Source organism: Orycteropus afer, unplaced genomic scaffold (assembly GCF_000298275.1).
Source record: "Orycteropus afer afer isolate SDZICR_OR568_19922 unplaced genomic scaffold, OryAfe1.0 scaffold00062, whole genome shotgun sequence".
Taxonomy (NCBI): domain Eukaryota; kingdom Metazoa; phylum Chordata; class Mammalia; order Tubulidentata; family Orycteropodidae; genus Orycteropus; species Orycteropus afer.
In genome coordinates this window covers 8570741-8589089 of record NW_006921649.1, presented here as the reverse complement: position 1 = coordinate 8589089, position 18349 = coordinate 8570741, and the positions used below count along the sequence as shown (strand labels likewise).

The 18349-nt window shown below is 40.8% G+C and overlaps 1 protein-coding gene across 1 annotated transcript in view; it reads right to left on the bottom strand.

The window, feature by feature from the left end:
* Window positions 1-18349, bottom strand: part of DOCK2 (dedicator of cytokinesis 2) — a 669066-nt gene that overhangs the window by 465883 nt on the left and 184834 nt on the right. Inside the window, exon 25 of the mRNA XM_007939749.2 lies at window positions 17723-17829. Coding sequence (XP_007937940.2) covers window positions 17723-17829 — 107 coding nt within the window. The remainder of the gene's footprint in view (window positions 1-17722; window positions 17830-18349) is intronic.

Genomic DNA, 18349 nt, shown 5'->3' with positions numbered 1-18349 from the left:
AGCTGGCACAGGATTGGGCAGTGTTCCGTTCTGCTGTGCACAGGGTCACTATGAGTCAGAAACGACTCAACGGCACCTAACAACAACATGACATGCAGATGACAAAACTATGCCTGCTGAAAGTGAAGATGACTTAAAGCACTTACTGATAAAGATCAAAGACTACAGCCTGCAGTATGGATTATATCTCAACGTAAAGAAAATGAAAATCCTCACAACTGGACCAGTAATTAGCATCAGGATAAACAGAGAAAAGATTGAAGTTGTCAAAGATTTCATATTACTTGGGTCCACAATGAACACCAATGAAAGCAGCAGTCAAGAAATCAAATGACATATTGCACTGGGCTAACCTGCTTAAAAAGACCTCTTTAAAATGCTGAAGAGCAAAGATGTCTCTTTGAAGACTCAAACAACAATAAAAGCAACTCACTGCCATCAAGTTGATTCCAACTCACTGACTCGCATTGGGTTTCTGAGGTTGTACATCTTTATGGAAGTAGATTGCCCCATCTTCCTCCTGTGGAACAGCTGATGGGTTTGAACCACTTACCTTATGGTTAGCAGCCAAATAACTTATCTACTATGCCACCAAGGCTGGACTGCACCTCACTCAAGCCATGGTATTTTCAATAGCCTCACATGCATGTGAAAGTTGGACAATGAACAAGGAAGACGGAAGAAGAGTTGATACTTTTCAGTTGTGGTGTTGGTGGAGAATACTGAAAGTACCATGAACTGCCAGAAGAATGAACAAATCTGTCCTGAAAGAAGTATAGCCAGATGCTCCTTGGAAGTGAGAATGGGCAGACTTGATCTCACCTACTTTGGTCGTCAGAAGGGACCATTCTCCGGAGAAGGATATCATGCTTGGCAAAGTGGAAGGTCAATAAAAAAGGGGAAGGCCTTCAATAAGATGGATTGACACAGTGGCTGCAGCAATAGACTAAGGTATAGCCAAGGAGTGTAAGGATGGCACAGGACCAGACAGTGTTTCGCTCTGTTGTACATGGGGCTGGTATGAGTCAGAGCTGACTCGTCAGCACCTAACAATAACTACTACAACAACAACAACAGTTAACTCTAAATCATGAGATCATAGATGGTTACTGGCATATTTTGGAAATTCTGCAGATTCTATTCCAGACCACTACAATAAAGCAAATATCACAATAAAGTGAGTCACATGAATTTTTTGTTTTCCCAGTGCATATAAAAGTTATCCTTGCACTATATAGTCTAGGAGCTCTGGTAGCATAGAGCCTAAGGCACTTGACTACTAACCAGAAAGCTGGCAGTTCAAACCCACCAGCCACTCCTCAGATGGAAGGTTGGGCAATCTCCTTCCATAGTGATACCGCCTCGGAAACCCAAGGAGGGGTTGCTTTGAGTTGGGTCCGACTCAACAGCAAATAACAACAACAACATACTATAGTCTATTAAGTGTGCAATATCATTATGAAAAAGTTTGAAATATCGTGAGAATTACCAAAATGTGACACAGAGACACACTGTTGGAAAAATGACACCAACAGCCTTGCTCAAGGCAGGGTTGCCACAAACCTTCAAATTGTAAAAAAAAAAAAAAGGATTTGTGAAACACAATAAATCAACAAGATACACTTGCATATGTATTTCCAAATTTTCTAAATAAACTCACAATATTTTGATAATACTAATTTCTATGAAGGAGCCCAGGTGGGGCAAATGGTTAAGCACTCAGCTGCTAACTGAAAGATTAGTGGTTCAAACCCACCCAGGAGTTTTGCAGGAGACAGAGCTGGAAATCTGGTTCTATAAAGATGAAAACCCAAAATCAAACCCATTGCCATCAGAGTCAATCCCCAGAAACTCCTATGGGGCAGTTCTACTCTGATATATGGGGTCACTGTAAGTCCAAATCAACTCAACAGCACTCAATAGCAACAGCAACAATTTCCATGAGCAATAATTACATTTTTTTTTTTCCATCTCTGGGCCAGCATACCCAAGAGCATGCCTGGTAAAACTTAAGGTGGGTGTCAGGCAAGGATGAACTCTATTTTTTTGAGGCCTGAGATGCAGTAGTCTGCAACAAGACAGTGCTCCAGTTCTGACATGCAGAGATTGTCCACAGACTGCTCTCGAGAGAGGGATACCACCCTCACTACTCTTTAATACTTAGCTGAAAATCCCACCTCCACCATAAACCTGTCCCGACATTCAAGAAGCACTGGTCTCACTGAATTCTGGTACTAGTCATTCTTAAAGGTTCTTTAACAGCTTTATAAATTTAATCAGAGGCTGCTATCCTCAGTCTGTACTCAGCTTTTGCTTGGCCTGAATATTATATTAAAAAACAAATCAGAAGGTTTCACATAAAAACCGATTTTGGGAGTCTTTTCTTTAAAAAGGAAAATCAGGCAGCATTGAGACGTCATATTAACTTGGGAACAATCAAGTGACACTGACTCAGCATTCTCCACAGTCCTCACCATGCTCTATTATCTCCCCACCTTGAGCTGAGGGACCAGTAGCCATTTGTACTTTTGCTTTCCTAATTAGTAAAGAAATATTTCTTTGTGTACTTGTCTCTGTCCAAGGTCAGAAAATGAAAAACTGACCGAATGGCATTGTGTCTTAGCAAAAAATGAAAGAAATAGTATTTCTTTGTGAAGTGAAGAAAGTTTTCACATATTTATTAGTCAAGTAGAGAATCTGTAATGTAAAAATGCAACAGAAGATACTATTAAGAATATATATTTGATAAGATAAAGTTATTTTATTAAACCACATAGTAACTCTGACCCTGCTCCTTCACCATTGCTATTACCTGCCTGGTCTACGTAGGCTCAAGTTTGAACACTTGGTGTAAATTTTATCTCCCCCAAATGTAATCTCCTTGGGGGCAGAAATCCTCACTTCTGTCCTAAAGGCTACATAGCATAGTGATTCTGAAAGAACACTTTGGCATCTAACAGGCCTCAACTAGAATTCTGGCTCTGGCATTTCACTTGGTGTGTGACTACTAGCACATTACTACACCTCTCTAACCTTCAGTTTCCTCATCTGCAAAACTGGGTTCTAATATTTATACTTCACATGGATGTCATGATAATTAAATGAGATAATATGGGAAAAGCTTAATGTGATGCTTGGCATAAACTAATGAATAAGTAAACAGTGGCCATAAAATTGTTTATTATTATGTTTTTGTCATATTCCCCACAGCACAGTGCTACTACACTTTTAGTGCTACCACCCTTTTAGATTTTTCGATAAATATTTGTTCTTGTTAGATGCTGTCGAGTCAATTCTGACTCATGGCAATCCCATTAGACAGAATGGAATGTTGCTCTGCCTATGCCACCCTCACAATAATAGTTATGTTAGAGCCCACTGTTGCAAACATTGTGCCCATCTATCTCATTGAGGGCCTTCCTCTTTGTCACTGACCCTCTCCTTTACCAAGCACGATGTCCTTCTCCAGGGACTGGTCTCTCCTGATAACATGTCCAAAGTACACAAGATAAAGTCTCACCATTTTCGCTTCTAAGAAGCATTCTGACTGTACTTTTTCCAGGATAGATTTGTTTGTTCTTCTGGCAGTCCATGGTATATTCAATATTCTTCATCAACATCATAATTCAAATGCATCAGTTCTTCTTCAGTCTTCTTTTTCATTGCCCAGCTTTCAAACGCTTATGAGGTGATTGAAAAAAACTATGGCTAACAAATATTACTTGAATCTAAAAGGATCTTACATCTGGTTTCCAGTTAAGCTGTATGTTACTTTTGAGGAAACATCCTTTTAGTTTAAGGAGACTTTGGGCAAATAAACAGATAAACAAATAAATCAGCAAAGTCACAGCTTAAGATAAAGTCTCAGTCCCAAAGCCATTGCCATCAAGTCAATTTTGACTCATAGCCATCCTATAAGACAGAGTAAAACTGCCCAAAAGGGTTTTCAAGGCTGTAAATCTTTGCTGAAACATCTTTGTCTTGCGGAGCAGCTGTTGGTTCAAACCACCAACCTTTTGGTTAGCAGCTGATCACTTAACTACTGCAACATCAGGGCTCCTAAAAATTTCAGAATATTCTAAACTCTAGCTCACTATAATTCAAGCCTTCACCATAATTGTAATTTCATGGTGAAAATAAAATTTAAAAAAGTCTGTATGTGTGTATTATGAAGAAGCGTAACCTTTTTAAGATCTACATAAACTCATTCATTGTGTATAATTCTACTTTAAGAAAGAATTTTCTGAAAATTGGAAGAGACTCCCATGGCACATTGATTGAATTGAATGAACACAGCCTGATTTTATTCTCTCATTTTAATGAGGTAAATAAAAAAAATCTTTGCAGAAGAGTTGACTTGGATTGCCATTAAAGAAGTGATCTGGGATTTTCCCCCCAATTAAATTGTATTTCTTAATGTCATTAAAAGCTGCTATTCTTGTATTTTTGGAGGTTCAAGAGAGATTTTTTTTTCCTTGATTGTATGCCTCTTTTTTTTTTTTTTTTTTTAATACTTCAGCCGGGGTGCTGGTGGGGGAGGAGCACTTTAATAAATCTCTCTTGGATTTGTTCTGCAGTTTATTAAATCACTGTCTTCTCTGATTCTGGATCTGAAGGTTTCTTTCTGGGACTGAATTCTGTAATCTGTCATATTGAAAAGAGAAGAGAAGATGTGAAGGAGAGTCCCTTCTCAGATCTCCAAAGTGCAGAAAGATAGCTTGGAACTGGATGCAGCTCTGTAGCACTGCAGTGGCGAGGAGCAAATGGCCTCCCCATTTAGAGATCTTTGATGCCTCCATATGCACTGATGAGAAGAAACTGAACTCTCAAAATTCAACAGCACTTTCTTGAAGAAATGAAATTGGCTCCAGAGAATGAAAACTTTTCCAGGGTTCTAAGCCTGGACACGCTACTGACTGTGACCTTGAAGGCTTCCTGCACTTCTTTAGCCTTCTGTTAATAGGCCTTGTTCATTGGCCCCAGCTCAGGTATTTAGAATTTTGAGGGGGCAATATATGGGAAAGGGAAGGAGTCTGTGGATGGTGCAAATGGTTAAGTGCTCAACTACTAGCTAAAAAGTTGGCAGCTTGAACCCACTCAGAGGCAGCTCAGAAGACAGGCCCAGCTATCTGCTTTCAAAAGGTCACAGCCTTGAAAAGGATACACATGGGGTCGCCAGTCTGACTGCAACTAACAACAACAACAATGTGAGAAGGAAAGAGTTCTTATTAGGCAAAAAAATGGTTCTATGTAAAAAATTTTGGAATGTTATGGTAATGAATCAGAGAATGATTTTCATTGTGGATAGGGTGCTGGAAAATCATGTTCAATTCCATCATTTCATAGTTGTTCTAGGAAGATTAAGTGACTTGCACATGACCACACAATTGCATACATAATAGGACCATGTACATAAAGTATTTAGTACAGTGCCAGGTGCATAATAAGCATTCAATAAACGTCAGCTGCCATTGCTGATGTTATTATTGTCACTATTATTCAGATCTCCTTACTTTCAAGTTCACTGTTCTTTAAGTCAGATTTATAAAGAAACTTTAAGAAGGGTACTCTACGTACCCAAGTGATTTCTTGTCATAAGAAAAATTATCATTTGAAAAAACTCTTTCTTTTCATAACTGAGAAGGTGCAAGCCTAGAGAATGAAAATGATAAATCTATATCCATAATTTCCAGGGAGCTAACATCACACGGGAACCTAATTTGGGCCTTGATGTAGGAGGAGAGAGTATCTCTTTCTCCTGATCCTCCTGGGAATGCCACAGAGGAACTTCACACTCTGGACCAGGGAATGAATTCAAGCTACAGCTTTCCTGCCCTCAAGTGTTCAGGGAAGAGCAATGTGCTAGAAATGCAAAATGACATAAGTACGGAGAAAGGAGAGACTGTCCTGCATGTGAGGAGTCCTGGGCATTGCAACTGGCTAACACATCGACTGCTAATCAAAAGGTTGCCAGTTTGAATCTACCCAGAGGTGCCTCAGAAGAAAGACCTGGTGATCTACTTCTGAAAAACTAGCCACTGAAAACCCTATGGATGACAGTCCTACTCTGACTCACATAAGGTCTATGAATTGGAGTTGACTTGATGGCAACTGGAACTGGTTACCTAGCATATGAAACTGGGAAAAATTTAGGTCTATATGTAAAAAGAGACAAAATTAGATGCCTTCCTCATACTACATACAAACAGAAACTCTATAGATAAAAGACTCACATTGAAAAACAGAATTACAAAGCTCTTACTAAAAATCTAAGTGATAATCTTTTAGACTTTGGGATCAAGAACGATTTCTTAAACAAGCCACAAAAAGCTTTTACTATTAAAAATATTGATTAATTGACCATATTAATAAAAGAAATTTTCTCAATAATATGCTTCTTAAATAAAAAGACAAGTTATAAACTGGGAGAAGATATTCATAATACATAAAACTGATAAAAATGAGTATCAAAAATATAATAAAACTTCTACAAATCAATAAGGTAAATAGAATTAAGCAATAGAAAAATGGGCAAAAATCATCAACAGACATATCACAGAAGAGGATGGGCAAGCACTTTAGAAAACATTTTCAGAAATTTTGGGGAACAAGGAAATGCAAATCAAGACAGTGACAACACATTTTTCACTCATTTTATGGTCAAAAACCAAGTAACTGGAAAATACCCAATATCAAAGAAGATGCAGATCACAGGATCTCTCCTATATTGCTAGTGGGTGTGTAGATCAGTATAACCACCTTTGGAAAACAGTTTAACACTATCTCCTAATGTTAACTATTCAGATAACCCAGCAAGGAACTCTGGTGGCTCAATGGTTAAGTGCTTGGCTACGAACCAAAAGGTTGGCAGTTCGAACCCATTGGAGAAAGACCTGGTGATCCATTTCCATAAAGATGAAAGCCTAGAAAACTCTCTTCTGTGGGGTCAGATAGGGTCTCCATGTGTCAGAACCAACTTGATGGCACCCAACACCAACAACTGCATGATCCAACAAATCTCCTAGTTAGTAATACCCTCAAAAGCAATTTTTGTACATTTACAACAGGAGGCATATTTCACAATGTTCTTAGAAGCAATGCTTATGATAACAAGGAAAAAGAAAACAAAACACAAGAACCCTAAAACAATCCAAATACCTATCATTGAAAGCATGAACAAATGAACTATGGCTTATTCACATGATGGAATTTTATACAATGGTCAAATAATAGCTACAACGGCCTATACCAAAAAACCTACTGCCATGGAGTTGATTCCAACTCAGAGTAATCCTATAGAAATGCGTAGAGACCCTATAGGGTTTTAATCTTTACGGAAGCATACAGCCACTCCTTTCTCTCACAGAGCAAGTGGTGGGTTCAAACTTCCAACCTTTCACTTAGAAGCCAAGTGCTTCATCCACTGTGAACAGGGCTCCTGATAATGTGTATAAATCCTGACATAACATTAAATGAAACAGTCCCTCAAGTCACTCATAGTTCAAAATACCTTTTATAAAGTTTAAATAACTAGAACAGTGGGAATATATATAGATGCAGAAAAACCACAGAAAAAGTAAAGCAGCAGCGTGATCAACACAGGGTTTAGGTATGTGGTTACCTTAGGTGGGAAAAGGCAGAGCCATATAGGTTATTGTTAAGTTTCTAATTATTATTTTGGGTGGTGAATCTATGGATGTTTAACTTTTTATTAAAATAACTAACTAAATTAGTAAATCAATAAAAGCATGCTTTGTGTGGACCAATAAAAAGATATGTTATGAATCAAGGATTATGACTATTGCAATTCTATGTAATTCAGGTGTGCTAGTTCAGGTTATGCATCAACTTGGCTAGACCTGGTTCTGAGCAGTTGAGCAGCTGGATGTAGTTATTCTCCATGATGAGCTTGGTAACTAACTCCATGGTGGAATCTACTGGAGCAGCTGAGTAGCTGTCTTAGGGATGCAGTCTGCTTCCAGTATATAAGGAGATGTTATGACAAAGTTCTCTGCAGCTTTTTGGCACATTTGGACCCTGCATGTAGCCAAGTCTTCATTTAGCAGTCTGCCATGTTTCCTGTCAATCTTGGGACTGTCCCTGGACTTAAACTAGTAGCCTGCCACGTTGTTTGGTAATGTTAGGGCTGTGCCATTTTGTTTGTCGACCTCGGGCTTATTAGCCTCAGCAGCCAGCAGCTGCCTGAGTGAAAAGACAACTCTAGCTCCAGTAGGCCAGGAGCAAGAGGTAGAGATGAAGCCCAAGGTTGAGGGGCTTTCACCCAGCCCTAAGAGTTGGCACTTTGAACTCAGACTTCTAGCCTCCAAAACTGTAAGAGAATAAACTCCTGGTTGTTCAAGACACCTATTTTTGGTATTTTCCATTAAAGCAGCACTAGGTAACCAAAACATGAGGTCTTTTCTATTTTAAGAAAATACCTATTCATCAAGTAGTGGTGTCTTTTACTGCCAAAGTCCAGAGACCAAGCTCTGAGAGTATCAATAAGACCCTAAGCAGACTGGGCATATAAAGAAATAAAGCATATCACTTATCAGTAGGAGTTCATACTATCAGCATAGACAGTTGCATAAACAGACCAGTGCTAGAATGAAATGCTGAATGACATAATGAAAATTGGTGAGGAGCTCTGATAGACATTTCTTTCTACCCACACTGCTTTCCTCTACCTATCCCTATCCCTTCATCCCCTCCATCACCACCCCTACTCCAGCTCCTAGAACTGTGCTTCCCACTGGTGAGGGGTCAGTGGGCTACCTGTATCACAATCACCTTGGATGGCTGCTCCCATGCACAAATTCAGGGTCAAAATCTTTAGGGTTGGGTCCAGGAATCAGCAATTTTAACAAACTCCTCAGTGCACTGCTATTGATAAGGTTTCCAGTGGCCAGTTTTTTCAGAAGGGGATGGCTTCATCCTTCTTCCCAGTTTGTCTTAGTCTGGAAGCTCCACTGAAACCTGTCCAGCATGGGTGACCCTGGCTGATATTTGATATACTGTGACATAGCTTCCAGCATCATAGCAACAAGCAAGCCACCCCAGTATGACAAACTAACAGACAAGTGGTGGTGGAAGAAGTAAAGCCAGAAGACTCCTCAGAAATGACAATGGTCACACTTCATCTCACCTACTTGGGTCATGTTGTCAGAAGGGACCAGTCCCTGGAGAAGAATATCATGCTTGGTAAAGTAGAGGGTCAGTCAAAAAAGGGAAGACCCTCAACAAGATGGATTGACACAGTGACTGTGACAATGGGCTCAAACACAGAAATGATTATGAGGATGGCACAGGACTGGGCAGTGTTTTATTATATTGTACACAGATAGGGTTGCTATGAGTCAGAACAAACTCAAAAGCACCTAACAAAAACAACAACAACCTTAGATGCACCTAAAGTTCGAGAAGGTTTCTCAGAGGTTAGAAATCTTGTTTTGTTTCCTCCTTTGTGAACCCAGGATCATATTTTGAAGTATTAAAATACTTGTCATATCTTCCCCCATTATAGTCAGGCACTCTGGGCAGCTCTGATGGATAGTGCCTAAGGTACCTGACTGCTAACCAGAAGGCTGGTGGTTCAAACCCACCAGCCACTCCTCGGAAGGAAGGTTGGGCAAATCTACTTCCCTAGTGAAACAGCCTCAGAAATGCAAGGAGGGGTCGCTATGAGTCAGATCTGACTCGACGGCAGTGAGTTAGAGAAAGGAAGTAAGGAACTTCTTCTCAGAAAGGAAGAGGCTATGATGGATGGGAATGCCTAGTCACCCTTTTACCTAGTGTTGAGACTCAAAGAGGGTCACAGACACATGTGCTCCCAATTCTATTCCTGGGCTTAGACAGGGCCTTAGATAATGGACTTAGATAAGGGAACTGGTGTGGGCTAAGGGAAGAGCACTTGAGTCCCTGGGTCAAAAACCCCAGGCACCATCTTAGAGAGGGACAGGGGACTGTTTTCAAATGGGAAACCTCTTCCCAAAAAACGAAATGAAACCAAACATGTGAGTTCCAATTCATAGGGCACTGACTGGTTAAATCTGTTGTTGTTGTTGTTGTTAAGTGCTGTCGAGTCGTTTCCGACTCATAGCGACCCCACGCACAGCAGAACGAAACACTGCCTGATCCCGCGCCAGCCCCACAATCCCTGCTATACTTGAGTCCATCCATCTCGTTGAAGGCCTCCCCCTCTTTTGTTGACCCTCCACCCTACCAAGCATGACATCCTTCTCCAGGGAATGGTCCCTTCTTACAACATGACCAAAATAGGTGAGATGAAGTCTGGCCATTCTTGCTTCCAAGGAGCATTCTGGCTGCACTTCCTCCAAGAGGTTAAATCTGAGGCTCCAAAATTTCATTCCTTGAAAAATGCAAGTTGCTGTACTAAAGTATGGTAGATACTCAAAAAAATTAGATCAGGTTAAAGATAAAAGAAAAGAAAGCTTCATTTTCTTTGAACTTTGGGTGTGGTGCAGAAATTTAGAGCTTTACAATAGTTGTACCTCCAGTCCTTCCCCAAGGCTGATGTGCAGTAGGTATGGAGCTGAAATGTCTGAGCCACCAGGGAAGACACTGCAGATCTGATGTCTGGTTTGGGTCTTAAACAAATGAGCAAGAGTTACTGGTTTAGGATGTGGGGAGGAGAGGAGAGGAGAATGGAAACCAGTAGAAGATAGGAAGAAAGGAATTGAGGACGAGTGGAAGAAGATGGAGAGAAATGAGAAGCCAACCACGAGGATAGTGCCTATCCCTGGAAGAAGAGGCTACTTTTCCTTCAGAAGAGACTTAACAGCTGACCCTTATGTAGGTGTGCAGACTGCTAACATCCCTACTTGCTGCACAGAACCCATGATCCCAGTACCACAGCAGACACAGCAGCACTGGCAGCAAGAGTCCTGTCCTCCTTGCAGGCAAGGTTCCCATACACATCTGTCAGAGAGTTGTCTTGGCATTTAAAATCAGTGGTAGGGGGCAGTGTTGTGTTGTTGTTGTTGCTGTTATTGTTATTTGCCGTTGAATTGGACCCGACTCATAACCACCCCTCCTTGGGTTCCCGAGGCAGTATCACTATGGAAGTAGATTGCCCAACCTTCCTTCCGAGGAGTGGCTGGTGGGTTTGAACTGCCAGCCTTCTGGTTAACAGTCAAGTGCCTTAGGCACTATGCTACCAGAGCTCTCTGTAGTGTTGTTAGGTGCCATCAAGTCCACTCCTTGGAAGTCTGGCCATTCCCACCTCCAAGGAGTATTCTGGTTGCACTTCCTCCAGGATACATTTGTTCATTCTTCTGGCAGTTCATGGTATTTTCAATATTCTTCGCCAACACCATAATTCAAAGGCATCAACTCTTCTTCAGCCTTACTTATTCATTGTCCGGCTTTCACATGCATATGAGGTAATTGAAAATACCAAGGTTTGGGTTAAGTGCACTTGGGGTCGCTATGAGTCCATCTCAATGGTACCTAACAATAACAACTACATACAACACCTGATACACTGTTGGTGTTTAATTGCATTTAATAAATATGTCTCTCCTTTAAGATGCCATTGATGTCATTATTCTATTATTGTCATAACAATAGACATAAGAGATGCCTTTTAATAAGTGGCAACTATGTCTCAGGCACTCTGCTACCTGTTTTACATATCTCATTTTGGCAGCTAAAGAAACTGAGGCTCAGAGAGGTTACCTGTTCAAAGGAGCATGGATAGTATATGATCAAGTCAGAATTAAAAACAAAGATTGCCTGAATCAAAAAGTTCCATATTCCAATGGTGACACTCCTATGCACATTTTTCAGATATGGAATGCAAGCTTCAGAGATACTACATAACTTGACCAAGCAAATAATAACTGCTAGAGTGTGGAGACTTTTCTCTAGTCTCAGCCCAATGCTGCAATGATATGATGATTACAAAAGATAACCCCTTAGAGCTTTGGACACAGTCATCTGGTGCCCCCCTCATCTGCCTCCAGTTGCCCAGCCCATTAAGAACTGAGGCTCAAGCAGCTCTGGATACTGTGGGAAACAGATAAGCTACTTCTTGATAAAAAGGAAAATTGGCCTTTTTGTGCTCACAGAGCACTTCTCAGTAAAGTTTTCAACAACAAAAAACCTACAGGCTGAAAATAAACACTGGAAGGGATTCCAGATCTCTGTCAGGTCTCATTGTCTCTTTCTCTGTGCGTGTGTGTCTGCCTGTCTGTCTATCTATCTCTGTCTCTCTCTATCTCTCTCCCCTTCCTTCTCTCCCTCCTTCTCTTTCTCAGTTTGTTTTGGAAGTTAAAGAGAAAAGTGAGCAGTGTAGATCTGAAAGCAGTTTACACTGAACCAGATGGTGTATCTGATTAGCATCAGACTAAAAAGACACAGTACTTAGAGATTAGTTCTCATAGGGACAAATCTGTTCCAAAGGCATATAAGGCTTGGTTTCCTCATAGACTCCCCTCAGAGAAGCCTTTTCAAGGCGTATCTAGTCATCCTTTCTCCAATCATCACTACCACGCAGGTCTGGCCTTAGGTTGGAAGAGATGGCAAATTAGCGTCCATAGATTTCCAAGTTTTCCTCTCACTGAACCCTGAAGTCATTCACACAGAGGCAGGCCATTCTGTATGGAAACCTGGCTGATGGTGACTTCTTAGTCCCTTACATCCCTGACTACAAGCCACACCATGCCACTGAGTCTGCACAATAAGCAAAGAAACCTGTTTGGTGGTTGTTCTTATTTTACAGATGAGGAAATTGAGACTTACAAGGATTAAATAATTTACTTAAGGTCACATGGCAAATAAGAATCGAGGCTAACAGAGGTTAACTGCCTCCATAAAAGGAAAACAAAAAGTGTGTGTGTGTGTGTGTTTATTAAAACAGCCCTAAGGAGTAAATCACTATGGAGGATGATTGTCAAGGGTCCAAAACTATGCTGTTAAGCTCTGTAGCAAGGTAAACAACGAAGTGAGAAACAGGTACATGTCACCTTTAACTTATACTTTGTCCTCTAGGCATGTATAATATAGGTCCTTTGCAAAAAATACTCTAGAGAAATGAAATAAATGTGGAAAAACACATCCAAAGCCAGAATGGGAAGCACATATAGCCCAAGGCCTTTTTATCATTAGGTCTTGCGTTTCTCAAACTCTAAGGAAAAATATGTAGTTTCCAAGGAAGCAAAGAGCCATGACTTAAGGTTATGTGCAATTTTCAAGCATGAACCAAAAAACAAACCCACTGCCATCAAGTCAATTCTGACTCATAGCGACCCTCTAGCACAGAGTAGAACTGTCCTCTAGAGGTTCCAAGGTTATAAATCTTTATGGTAGCAAACTGCCTTATCTTTCTCCCAAGGAGCAGCTGATGGGTTCGAACCACCAACCTTCCAGTTAGCAGCTGAATGCTTTAACCACTGCACTATCAGAGTACCTTTCAAACACAAAGGGACTCCCTCACATTGCAGGGAATCTAAAGATCAGGATAGGAATTAGAAAATTGTGGTAAGCAGCAAAAATAATAACCGTAATACCAAAAATAACAGCAGATACTTTGTTTTTATCAGTTGTCATCGAGTCCTTCTGACTCATGGTGACTCCATGTGTGTCAGAGTAGAGCTGTGTCCATAGTGTGATCAATGGCTGATTTCTCAGCAGTAGAAGAAAGGCCTGAGTTTCAGATTCAGTGAAAAACCCTCTGATTAATATTAACTGACAGAAAGCCAGCTCTCACACTGTACACAATTACCAAAGAAATGCAAAATTCTTACTTTTAAATACATACAGAAACTCAGGCCTTTCTTCCCAGCTATCTCTGAGTGGACTTGATGCTCCAACATTTCAGTTAGTAGCAGAATATGTTAACCATTTGCCTCACACAGGGACTCTGAGACATTATGCTGCATACGTCCTGCTCAAGGAGACCTTGGAAACCCTATGGGACAGTTCTACTCTGTCCTTTAGGGTCACAATGAGTCAGAAGCGACTCACAACAACTGGTTTTTTTTTTTGTTTGTTTGTTTGTTTTTTATGTTCTGCTCAATGCTGTGCTATAAGCACTTTAAATGCATTCAGTCTCACAAAGCCCACACAACAATCTTCTATGGCAGACGTTATTATTATTATCCCACTATACAGATGAACTAACTGAGGTTCAGTGGGCTTAAGTAAATTGCCCATATACACACATAACTGGTAAGGGGTTGAATAAGGAATCAAACCCAGATCTGGTGTGGCCCAAGAACCAGTGCTCTCAACCAGTAAACCACTCCCTTCACTATCAGATACTTCTGAAGACAGGCCAGTAGGGTAGTCTGTCTGCCAACATTTCAGAAAGTGCTTAAAAGCCTTCTGGCCCCTCTGCTTGATGTCAATACAAATGTTCAAGGCGGTGAGTACAAGCTAATGTCATCGACAATACTCCAGGCAATTTGCACATCTGGCAGTTAAATGAGTGCGGGCTCAAAGCAAATCACGTCCCTGAGGCTCGGGACACTTCACAGGGAGAATAACAGGAGGAATTTCATTACAGCTCAAACTTGGCCAGAGGAAAAAAACTCACCTTATTTAAGGATGTACAGAGAGACACTCACCCAAGAGCAATAGACGCCCAGTAAGCATGTATGAATACAGATTTCGTTCATTTGGAACTTAAGGAATTAAGAAGAAGAATGAGCTAAAGTTTGCCAGTGAGGTTATTCTGGCAAGAGACTTAGGAAAATAAATAGCAAGGAAGGAGTTACCTTTAAGCTGTGTATAGGATCATATGGCTTTCACATATGTAGCAACAATGGATGGACTAATTATACACTGCATCCTCTCTAAAGTGGGTCCCTGTAGGGCACTTAGTTCACCTCATTCTAGTTTCTGTATGTATTTAAAGGTAAGAATTTTGCATTTTTTTGGTAATTGTGTACAGTGTGAGGGCTGGCCTTCTGTCAGTTAATATTAATCAGAGGGTTTTTCACTGAATCTGAAACTCAGATGCCTAACAGGACTGGTAAACAGCAGCTGTCCAACCTGCCCTGTGACTGTACTAATCCTCAGAGGCCACCACCCAGCCCATGGGATGTGGCTCCAGTAAAGGAATTATTCAGCCATCCACAAGGCTGGAATTGCCACCACATGCCCATTCTGGGACGGTACTAGCACTCCATCTGGCCTCAATGCTCAGCTGGGATCCCTGAAGACGATGGCAGCCCAGACAATGAGGGAGAGCCAAGCGGCCCTGCTCTCTGCAGTCTGTGCACTGCCATATGTAGCTAGAGTCGTCCTTGTCACGTCCCTAGGACAGGCCTCAATTTGTCTCTACAATGACACCAATTGAAAACCAGGGAGGGACTGCCAGGGCAGGTAGGGGCAGGGATATTTCAAAGCTTTCAGAATGAAGGAAATTCATTTTGATGCAGAAAGCCAAGTGTTTCACTTTAAAAAGCCACAGTCATACAAGAAATGCAACCATCATTTACCAAGATTCACGTCCAATCACCTCGCACAAACCACCTTTCACAAACAAAACACGTGTGTATTAGATTAATTTGTTGTCACAAACTATGGAAACTATGGACATGAATATCAAAATCATCAGAGGAACATTTTTATTCCCCGTGCCCCCCACCTACCCTTAACTCAAGGGATAGGATTCAGATAGCAATTTTGGATGCACCATGTTCACCAGCCATTTGAAAAAACCATCTTCACAGCGAACTGGTTCCTGAATATTTCTGTGATTACCAGGCAATTTGCATAAATATCCAGGCTTCACTCTGAATAAATTGCAGTTGGGTGATGGCTGATCTTCTGCATGCTAAGACCTCTTGTTTCGGGTACAATCTGCTTCTCATTTTATCATTGACACCAGTGTGGACAGATAAGAATTTAAAATTGGAAAGAGTTGATCATAGGATGCAGAGAACAGTGCTGACCCCCAACATATATTTTTACTTTTGCAGACAGGAATGATGTCAGGAACCCAGAGTGCTGCTGGAGAAAAGGTGGGGGATGAATACCAACTTCTAAATGCTATCACCACTACCTGTGTATCAGTTTGTCATGCTGTGGTGGCTTGTGTATGGCTGGATATTCTGCTAGTGGTATTTCAAATACCAGCAGGGTTACTCATAGTGGGCAGGTTTCAGCAAAGTTTCCAGACAAAGACAAACTAGGAACAAAGGTCTGGTGATCTATTTTGGAAAACTAGCCAAAGCAAACTATGGGTCACACCCACTTACTTTGGACATGTCTCCAGGAGGGACAGACCACTGGAGAAGGACACTATGTTTGGTAAAGTAGATGGTCAGCAAAACCAAGGGAAACCCTTAATAAGATGGATTGACACAATGGCTTAAGTGAATTCAAACACACCAGCAATCATGAAGAGGGCACAGGACCAGGCAACGTTCTGTCCTATTACACATACATGGGGTTGCAATGAGTCAGAGGGCGCTTGATGGCAACTGACAACAAAACACAAATCCTAACTGGTCATATCTGGAGGAGTTGTGGACATCCAGCTCACTGGCCTCAGAAACAGAGAACCTCGAGTCTCTTGACTTGGATGAATGTCAGAGGACCCAGTCAGCAGAGATCAGTTTAGAGTGAACAGAAGTTCTGAGCCAAATTTCTATCCAAAGCCACAGCTATTCTCTGATCCCCAGAAAATACCATGAAGTGAAGAAAGTCTATTTACAGAGCAGTTGTACAATATGCTACCATTTGAGTAAAAATAATAACAATAATAAATACCAGAGAGAATATATATGTGTTTGATTGCTTATACATGGAGTATCTCTGGAAGCAAACATGAGAAACTAGGCTCTTTGGTTGTCTCTGAGAAGGGCCTGGGGTGGCTACATACAGGGCTTGTGGAGACCGTTTTCAGGGACCTTCATATTTTGATCCATGTAAATCCATTATCTATTCAAAACTAATTTATAATTCTAAAAACCGAAAACATCTACTAAATAAACATCTCTGGGATGGAGCTCAGGAATCTGTATTTTAATAAAGTTACCAGTTTATTCTTGTTATTGTTGTTGTTAGTGGCTATAGAGTTAGCTCCCAGCTCATGGCAACCCCAAGTACAATAAGATCAGACCATTGTGATGCCGAGGGTTTTCACTGGCTGATTTTCAGATCTTAGCCCTTTCTTTCTTGTCCATCTTAGTGTGGAACCTCCACTAAAACCTGATTCAGCATCATAGATACATAAACCTCCATTGACAGATGAGTGGTGGCTGCATATGAGGGGCACTGGCCGGGAATTGAACCTGGGTCTCTGCATAAAAGGCAAGAATCCTACCACTAGACCACCACTCCCCCCAGTTTATTCTTGCATATTCTTCTGAGAAATTCTGCATTAAGGTTTCCTCCTTTCTACCAAAAGAAACTCTACCCACATCCTCTCAAGTTAAGAACCATACTGGGAGGCGAGTACTAAAACTTTACACCAGAATAACTTAAAATACATGACTCCAAACTCACCACCTCATTAAACTTACTCAGGAGAAATAAATACAATGCAACCTATGCTTTCCTAAAATCAATTTAGGTTCTGATATCTAAGTTGTCACACACTTTCTACTTTTTGTGGTTATGAAGGCCAAAAGAGTTGTTAGAGAAGAGATATGTGTGAAGTCTGACAGGTTGTTTCATCCAGCCATGCTTCCTCCAAAAAGCATGTGTGCTTCACAGCACGGCTCACTCCACGAACATGCTTTGCCCTCACCTTGCTTTTTAAAGAGGTTGCTGTGGACTATCTCATTCATGGACTGTACTTTCTGCTTCTGGAGTTTCACAGGTGGGATGCAGGTATAGAACTCATACAGGAGTTGGCTAAGAGAAGGAAAAAAGAAGCAAGTTAAACCAATGTCTCCTATGCCATCACACCCACAGCCCATTCCTGGACCCTAAGCTCTGTGGAGGTAGAACCTACATCAATCTTGCTCGCCTTGCACCTCCAATTCCTACCAGAGCTTCAAGTGCATAGTAAGCTGCGAAACACATACATAGTAAATATGTGTAGTTTGTGATGTGCAGTTTGTGAACATTACCAGCATTCAAAATGATGTGAAAATCTGAAAATAGTATCAATAGCTCTTAGCAGTTACTATGTGCTGGACACATGCTTTACAATTTATGTTCGTTGAACAACTCTATGAAGTAGATAAAATAATTATCCCAACTTTACAAGTAGAAAACTCAGGTTTAGAAAGGTTAAGTAACTTTCCCCAAGGTTATACACATTACACATTCCCCAAGTCACAGAAACAAGGGTTTAAAAAAGAGATCTCTGACTTCATTCCCAGATTATTTTATTTATTAATGCTTTAAAATAAGTCTTAAGATTTAAAAA